Source organism: Triticum dicoccoides, chromosome 4A (genome assembly GCF_002162155.2).
Source record: "Triticum dicoccoides isolate Atlit2015 ecotype Zavitan chromosome 4A, WEW_v2.0, whole genome shotgun sequence".
Taxonomy (NCBI): Eukaryota; Viridiplantae; Streptophyta; class Magnoliopsida; order Poales; family Poaceae; genus Triticum; species Triticum dicoccoides.
In genome coordinates this window covers 745,512,969-745,522,051 of record NC_041386.1, presented here as the reverse complement: position 1 = coordinate 745,522,051, position 9,083 = coordinate 745,512,969, and the positions used below count along the sequence as shown (strand labels likewise).

At 53.5% G+C, this 9,083-nt stretch overlaps 1 protein-coding gene across 1 annotated transcript; it reads right to left on the bottom strand.

The window, feature by feature from the left end:
• Positions 1-3,290: 3,290 nt before the first annotated feature.
• Positions 3,291-4,787, bottom strand: LOC119284421 (F-box/kelch-repeat protein SKIP11-like). Its single transcript, XM_037563548.1, has 3 exons — positions 4,657-4,787; positions 4,486-4,532; positions 3,291-4,369 (listed from the first exon to the last, which is right to left on the bottom strand). The coding sequence occupies exons 1-3, from the start codon at positions 4,785-4,787 to the stop codon at positions 3,291-3,293; spliced, it is 1,257 nt and encodes a 418-aa protein (XP_037419445.1).
• Between the last annotated feature and the right edge of the window lie 4,296 nt (positions 4,788-9,083).

The window sequence follows — 9,083 nt, the reverse complement described above, 5'->3', positions numbered from 1 at the left end:
TGCCGCTCAGCAGATGGATGTCATGAGGTAAGCGCCGTCTCGGTCCAGCCCGTTAAGTGCCTTTCTTTACCGAAAAAGACTTTCGCCCCGCTTTATATATAAAGCACTAACCAACAAGCACCCAGTACAAACACATACCACCGCGGCACACGCACACACCCAAAGCAGGATACAAAGGCGCTGAGCGCAACAACACCATCCCTAGCACTACCACCACAAAGAGATGAACCTACATATGACGATCCATGAGCCCAAAGGCGGCGCCTTCAGGAAGGGTACGACACCGGAGCGTTGCCACCGTCCGATCCAGGGATCAGAGTTTCCCCTGGAGCTGCATGATGGGCAATGAGAGCCGCGACGACGCCATCAAGAAGGGAACGATCTTCACGGCCGCCGGTTCGTCCAAAAATAGAGCAGGTTTTCACGTCGGCCAACACTCACCGCTATCGAATGCCACACCCCGGCTACCACGCCGCCCACACGGCCATGGCGAGCGGGCTACTCACCAAGCCACGGGCTCTGCCCAAGAGCACCGCGCTACCACCACAAGGGCCGCCGCCCCGGCATCCAAGACCTTGGTACCACCTCACTCGAGACCCGCCGCTACCCCAACTAAAGAGACGAGTGGAAAGGTCCCACCTTTCGCACTCCTGGGCGACCCCCATCGTCGAGACCCAATAGGCCGGCCAGAACTGGCATCCATGTCTTGGTAACGTGCTTGCCGAGTCCCTGCGTTCGGCAAAATTTTCTTTCCCTAAAGGGTCCGGATACCCTTAGCCAATGGCAAATTTTACCATGCTCCTTTTTACCTCCTCTTTTCATACAAGAGGTAAGAATACATAATAGATCTGAGCCACTGATTTGATTAATTAGTGGTCTGACTAACTCTTACCCTCTTATTTCTCATGTGAAAAGATGAGGTAAGAGGGAGCATGTTAAAATTACTCCTAGCCAGTAACTGAACTTGGCAAACTCTTTACCGAGTTGGAATTGTCTTTCTCAGAGTTTTCCCGACACCCGGCAAACGTGGAAATTGCAGTAGTGCTGTCTAAAATGAGGGCATATATATGCTGTATTTCCTAGCATTTTTTATATTTTGACAATGAACACTGGTACTAACCAGATTCACGGTTATAATTTGCTCAGATGGATGGGAAATCACTGTCTGATTCATCAACCTAAAAAATCGAATCATTTGGGCACCCTCCTTCGAGTCAGGCGGGCCTGCCTCTACTCACGTGAATCGTGCTCTCTCGGTGTCACGTGATGGAGATGCATGACATATTGACATGGTCAGGTGGACGAACGCGCCTGTCGCCCCAATGGTGTTCATCATCCTATCTCAGACATGGCGGCTTGATTTGTAAGCCACCAAAAAATTGATCATAACCATAATCTGATATATTCATGTGCAACCAGATAATCAAATCGGCTCCCAAGGGCAATGTGCTTGACTCCCCCAAATATTGTCCAGTTGTTGGGGACAAAAAAAAGCCGCTCCTTGCCCCCGCGCCGCTCCCCCCGTGGGCAGCTCGGGCGCCGGCGCCAGATCCAGCCGCGAGAGGCCTCCCCTCCCTCCCCCTTCCCCGCCGCCGGCGGGAGCCGCCAGGGCGAAGTCCCTCGCGGTGGCTGGTGGCGGGGGCTTTCCTCTCCTCATCTAGGTCGTGGGGGTTACGGGGCTTTCATCCCAGGCGGCGGCGTTGGGCGTGCACTTGGCCCGGCGGCGTGGTGGCGCTCCCTCCGATCGATGGTGCGCGGCGGTGCGTCGGCGGTGAGGTGTGTGCTAGGCCGCGCGGCAGCTGTGCCCCATGGTGGCGGCTGGGGTTCGACTTCGGGCCTACGACGGCTGCGGGTGGTGTTCTTCCTTCCCCTCCACGGGCACCCGGCGGTGCTCCTCGGACAGCAGCAGTTCCGGCGGTGCAGCTCTGGATGGTGTGGAGGCGGCGGCGCAGCTTCTTGGCGGCGGGCTAGCGCGGCGGCCGGCGGCGGCGCCCTCCCGGCCCATATTTGGGCCGTTTGGGGCACCATGTGGGTCTGGGCGGGCCTGGCTCGCCTCGATCTGCGATGGCTCCGGCAGACGGAGGTGCAACTCGTGCGAGGGGTTGACGCCCACTGCAACGCGGTGACGGGAGCATCACGAGCCATATCGAGCTCGGCCGGGTCTTTGTGTCTAGTTTGCTCCTCTTGTTGCGTCTGGTCGGTGAGGTTGTCCCCTCCCGCGTTGCTGTTGACGCTGCCGCTCCTCGTTCCTGGCTGCTTCCTCTCGGACCCATCGGTCCCACTTCAGGATCCATGGTGAGACAGCGATGGTGGCTCCAAGACCTTGTGGCGCATGTTGGTGGGTGACAAGTGTGGTGGAGCGCGACGGATTGGTCGGGGTGGTGGGTGTGTGTCTTGGCCGGCTCCAATCCGGCGACGCCCGTGGGCGCCATCTTTCCTTCCTGAAGGGCGTCAGGTATCCCCCACCCATGCCTCTCCGCGTACCGGGGGAAACCCTAGGACCTGTCCGGGAAGCAGCGTCGTCATCGTCGCGTTCCTTCCTGAAGGTGTTGCTTGGTATGCGGCAGTCCGAAGTGCTAGGAGTGCGGTGGAAATCTTCGGTGGGCGCAGCGGTTGTGGATCATCATCGTTTTGGTCGATCCGACTCTGTTGTCATTATTTTCTTTTTCTTTCTTTTCTATTTTTTTTTGGGCATGCTTGTGTTGTCTGCCCCAGCAATGGATTCTCAGATGTATCGGGTGGTTGCTATATCTACATAGCGGGGCGAAAGACTATTTCGAGAGGGCAATGTGCTTCTTTCCACATTGTTTTGTTATTCAGTGTTTGAACAATCTCGTACAGAAAAGGAGAGCAAGCTACACAATGAGCTTGATGTTCGTCAGTAAATGATAGTAACGTGACACGGTAGAGTTAATGTTGGGTGATGAAGATCATCAGAACGCCATGGAAAGCGTCAATACTTTTTTGGAGTCCAAATTGCAACAAAAAATTAACAGCCAGTGACTAAAAGCCCTGATGTTTCTTCGGGAACTTTCTGCTGAACTCGTCTCTTGTGTTTTTGTGCCAGTGGTGACAGGGAATTTGGAATTGAGAACGAGGCCTAGATGTTTCTGCACGGAAATATGAACAGAATCATGGTGTCAGTCAAACAAAATAAAAGAAAAACAGTTATAAACAAGGGCGTAGCTTATTTATACCAGTGAATATAAGGTACGTACCTTATTTTTATGATTAATAGAGAACAGCACAACTTTGTTGTAGCCAGATGAATCTTTGTTCACTGCACTGACTCAGCAACCCATCACGGCACAGTTATACACGAAGTGTCTTGCTGGCCGTGTTGCAACCAAATTCCACACAGGCGGTTGCTCATCCGGGATCCATGAAAAAAGCTCAACCATGCTGCCAACAGAAGTCCTCTGACCTCCGATGAAAATCAGCCGGTCACCACACGATTGGAAACCAATGCCCCAGCCATTCATTGACGGACGATGTGCAGGCAAATTTCCAAGACTGGTCCACTCATTGTTAAGCTTATCATACCGCTTCAAACCATTCTCACGGTAATCAGCAGCATACAGCTCATTGTTGACAACTGCAATGAGCGGAGGAGCACCGTTTCCATTTATGTTGAGTCCCTCGGACATGCTGTCGATGACCCTCCATGACTGCCGGTTCAAATCATATTCCTCACCGCATGTCAATAGCTGGCTGTTATTTGCAACACCACCGATCACATAAAACTTGCCGTCCATGAACGCCCCTGAACACAATTTCCTAGCCCTATTAATGCTTGGAAGGGTTCTCCACGTATGCGTCTCGGAGTCATACATCTCTGTGGAGCTCAATATTCTTCCAGAAAAATCAGTGCCTCCTGCGACATACGCCTTTTCGCCGACACTTGTTGACCCAAACAAGCACCGTGGCGTGTTCATCCCATCTTCCGGATACATCCATGAATTGGTTAGGATGTTATATCTCAAAACAATCTTTTCTGTCCCAAACACCAGCAGCTCGGTTCCTACAGCAAGCGAATCCTTGTGAGAGACCAAGAATCTTTCAAGTGGAGGCATGTTGGGCACCTGGATCCAGCGCCCTCTGTACGGGTCATAAGCGTGCCACTCCATAATTGAGCAAGAGAAGTAGACCCAGTGCTCTGCCACCCCATTCTTTCGTCTCTGGCGGTAGATGTCCCCGTTGCGAACCACCGAATTGAAGTCATGGTTCAGGGAGGCAATGGAGCCATAGTCCCACCTGGACAGACGAACGAGGCAATCGATGAAGAGTTCACGACCTATTACACCAATGATATCGCTCCACGAGACCACATCCTGCTTCTCTCCGCCAGCTTCGGCTCCACTCTCTCTACCTGGAAAAGTTGACACTTGATCGTTTTGCAAATAGGTATTTCTTCTCATTTTTACAAGTAATTTATCACCCCACGGCGAAACGTCTCTATTATGAGCAGCTGACAGAAAAGTATACCTGGAACATGCATGCACGAAGAGGACTCCAGTGACATTGATGATATCCTGATTACAATAATAACCATTTAGATAGCTTTGTTAGAACATGAAGACTTAAGCTGGGTTAAATTGCATATTTGAACAACAAAATAATGACAACAACAACAATAACCATTTAGCTTGGTACTACCTTTTATCACGATGAGAACCAGAATCCACTAATCGCACGTCGATTATAGGATTGCCCGGAGGATTATGAACAATGCCGATCTGTGAGACATACTCTAGATCAGCAGCTGCACTACCAAAATTTGCGGACATCTCTCTAAGATCTGGCATATGCTCGATGCTGATTAATGAAGTACCCTTCTGATATTGTTTCAATTGCGGACGGTTCAAAAAAAGAAATGGTTTTTCGTCTATTCGGGGGATGGCACTGAAAACTAGCTTAAGCTTATGGAGATTAGGCACTGCATCAGCCTCAAATTTTAGCCTAGCTAAGAAGTTATTAAATGCAGGATAATCACATACAGTGCACTCCCTTGAAAAGGATGTATAAATATTGGAATGCCCATATTATTCTATGCACTTACAACTGCTCTGTCTGATTTATATCTACACAATAGATCTCCCCAGCTACGATCTGATGAAGCAAAATTCCTATCAACACTAGAGAAACCACCATCAAAATGGGGGATCTGGCGAAGAGAAGAACATATGAAAACCCCAAAACCATTAATTGCATTATAGGTGAGATTGTCTGCTACATCACAAGTGCTGGAAGAAATAGACAAATGAAAGCATCAGCACAATTCAACTAGGTCACAAAAGAAGCATTATTCCAATACCACAACCCAATTATAGCTTTATAAATGAATATAACTGAGACCTCTTTCCTGATCAGTTCAAACCCTCTATCTAATATAGTACTCCCTCCATTCCACAATGTAGTGTATATACAAAAAAAAATCAGTAGTAAAGCTTTGCAAATTTTGACCAAGTTTATAGAGAACAATATTTACGTTTAGATTACCAAAGACATCTAATTAAATACATCATGAGATATTTTTTCATATTGTATATGTTTGGTGTTATAGACATAAATAAATTTCTCTACATACTTGGCCAATGTTTGTCTCCTAATAAATGATTTTTCTAATTCTCTGTTGACTGATTTTTTTTTAGAAATAGATGAGGACCCCCGGCCTCTGCATCTGGACGATACATGCGGCCACTTTATTAATTATTCACACAAGACCTTACAAAGTCATACAACAGTAAGACTAAAGTCACGCCGTCTAGGCAACATCTGTCGCTACTCCTATCCAGCTAATGAAAGGATGCTGATAGTCTAGGCCTAATACCAAACATACCTCGCAGCCAAACCTAAACATCTAAGACCTGAGGTCCCAACCAGGACGCCTGCCAGGTATGGGGCACCTACCAGTCCGGTGCATTCCTCAACCAGGACACCTGCGAGTATGAGGCCGCCGCAGCCACCTGCCACCAATCCATCTTCAGAGCTGTACTGTTGCATCTACCATGCCAGGTCTCTCTGCCATCGACGCCACCATGACGCGAGACAATGTCGTCTTCCTACGCGAGTCCATCCTCGCACATCGAACGCCAAATCTGCACTGCGCCACGCCGTCGAGATCCGTCGCCATCAATGTGTAGGATGAAGCACCACTCCACCAAAGAAGCCGTCCGTTGGTCCCGCGAGAGCGAGTGCACCTCCAAGAATACCGCCCCCAATGGGGTAATGACACATGATTGCCGCCAACATCCGATCAGCTGATCTAGGGTTTCCCCCGGAGATATTGAGTGGAGCTGGGAGTTTCACCTCGATGGTGCCTTCATGAAGGAAACGATGATAAGGGCATCGTCATCACCGGCTCCGTCTATCGACCGAAGATCAGGTTTTCACCCGGATCCGTCCCAAGTAGTCCACCCGACAACCTGTGAATCGTCTCGATCGCCTTCAAAGCCCCAGATCTAGCCGCCTAGATCCGGCGACCAACAGCAACAACAGTGCCACCGTAGGAGCCCTGGCGCACCGACCACTGCCTGAGTGTGCCACCACTGGAGCCTAGGGAGAGGGCTCCCACCCTGCCTCGCCCAGCCGCGAGAGCTGCCGAGATGGATCTCGCGTGCTCGTCACCGTCTCTGATTCGAACCATTTCATAGATCAGATCACCGTCACAGATCCGCCTTGGACAGGGACTGCACCACGTCATGCCGCCGCGGGAAGCCCTACCTTCACCGGCCGCCACCATCCAGGGCCACCGCCCCGGGATCCAGACCAACTCCGATGAAGAAGAAGGCCGCCACCACGAAGCCTAGGGCCGGCGCCCCAGACATCCTCGTGTTGCAGATCAAGTCCAGGAGCAACGCACCGCTGACGGTGATTGAGATCGGTAGCACAACGAATTAGCCCGACTGAGTCAAGGCCAGATCCTCCATTGCTGGTGCCGTCGTCCACCGCCGCCGCCGCACCACATCCATGTCGCCGCCGATCTGCGCCACCGCCGCCGATTTGGCCAGAAAGGAGCGCTGCCTCCAAACCAGATCGAGATCCGAGGAGAAAACCGCTGCCGCCGCCACTCCACAAGTGTTTTGCCCTGTGACGCCCCGGGCGATGGCGGCGGAGGGGAGAGGAGGTGAGGCATGGCTGTAGGAGGAGGGCGGGGGCTCGCCAGTGCGGGGCGGTGCCGCCGCACGGGGGAGGAGGAGGGGGCGGCAGAGGGGAGCGGAGGTGAAGCCTTGGCGGGAATTTTGTATTGTCGACTGATAGTTAATAAAGTCTGAATCGACTTGATATTCATTGGATATATGTGTTAGGATTCAAGCACTGGATACGTTCGACGAGTGCGAATCTGTAGGTGCGCTCGTGTGAGGGCTAAATGGGCAAAAATAATCCAAAGACGAAACACATTCAAATAATAAACCGTCGGTGAAAGTATTTCACAGAACTAACCCTTCCGAGTAGCACCCAACGCGTAGGCGCTATGATAGATGGGGTAGCGCCGTTCTGACAGGCGCTGCAACCTGCCAACATGGCATTGTAGAGCCAGGTGGGTCCCCACCCGCGGTTAAGAGCATCTCCAGCCGTTCGCCCTCCCCCACCCCAGGGGCTAGAAAAAGCGATGTTTGGGGGAGAACCGGCGATATTTTTGCCGTGGGGCGATCTGGTCCCCAACCGCAGCCCGAGGTCGCCCCTAGATGCCCTTTTTGTAAACATTTTTAAAAAGACATTCGGCCAAAATTCGGCAAACACCACATAGATTCGGCAAACACAACATAGATTAGGCGTTCCATAGTTTTTTTACATATAGAAAACATAAATCTGCCGCACCTACAGGCTGAAGAACTTGCTAAACGTGGTGTAGTCATCGTTGTCGTCCTTCTTCTCCTTCTTCACACGGCCGTCCCTGCTGGACCACTGCCAGTGGTCGCCGTGGCGGACTGGTTTGGCCGGCTGCGGTGTGTCGTCATTGCTGTCCTGGAACACGATGACGCATCCCTCCTCGCGTCCATGGCGGCGCGCGGAGATCTCCTCCAGGGCGTGGCGCTGGCGCTCCATCTCTAGCCGGGCCAAATCTTCCGGCGCCCACTTCATGGCGGCCTCGTCGTCGAACCCGTACTCATGCTCACTCTCCACGGCGGCGAGCCCCGGCTCCGTCTTTGGCTGCGGAGGGGAGGAGCCGAGGAGGAGGCACGGCCGCCCTCTTTGATGACGAGGCCAGCGCAGCAAGTGTGCCGGCCAAGCGGCATTTCCACGGGCTCGGCCTTGACACTTACGCGCGCCGGCGACCCGGAGGAGTGGGAGGAGGATTGAGAGGAGGTGGTGGACCCGCCCAGCATTTGCCGCAGCAGACACTCCGGCGCGGGGCTGGGGCCGCCGGGTACTAGAGCGGCGGATCGTTGCCGCCCTCGAGGTACTCGAGGATGGCATGCGGCGTGCGGCCGGGGGCGCTCTACCACAGGCAGCGGCCGTCGCTGTTATTGCGCCCCCTGACCACCGGCGCGTTGTTGATGGAGGCGAGCCGCTTCGCCTGCCGGCGTTCGAAGCACGCCTCCCACGCCTCGTGGTTGTTGGCGTCGTACTCCGGGAGGGCTCGCTCCTCCTCCGACAGGGAGGCCCGCACACACTCGATCTCGGCGTGGAGGTAGCTGGGGTGTTTGACGTCGGGCATCGGGGGGACTGGGACGCCCCCGGCGCGAGCCTCCACAGCCCCGGCACACGCATGTCCGGGGGGTGCCGGGTAGTTCGCCTTGTGCAGGAGGTGAGTTTCCCACTTGTGTAGACAGCAGCGGCCGAAGCCGTTGGCAGCCGCCACGTCGCTGTGGAACGTTCACCCATCAGACTGTGCGTGCACGCGGTGGCTAGATGGGGAGAGAAGGAAAGAGAGGGCGTCAACGGCGAGAGAGGGGGGCTGCGGGCGGGTGGTTCCACCGGCGAGGGAGGGGGCGGCTTTTATAACGGCCGGGGGGTGGGAACATGTGTACGCATGGCGGGAGGTGGCATGTCGCCGCACTGCGCCGCACGTGAGGAATCAATGGAAGGCTGACCGGCGGCAGCCTTGGCATTGATTCCCCGCGGGAAACCGAGGCGGT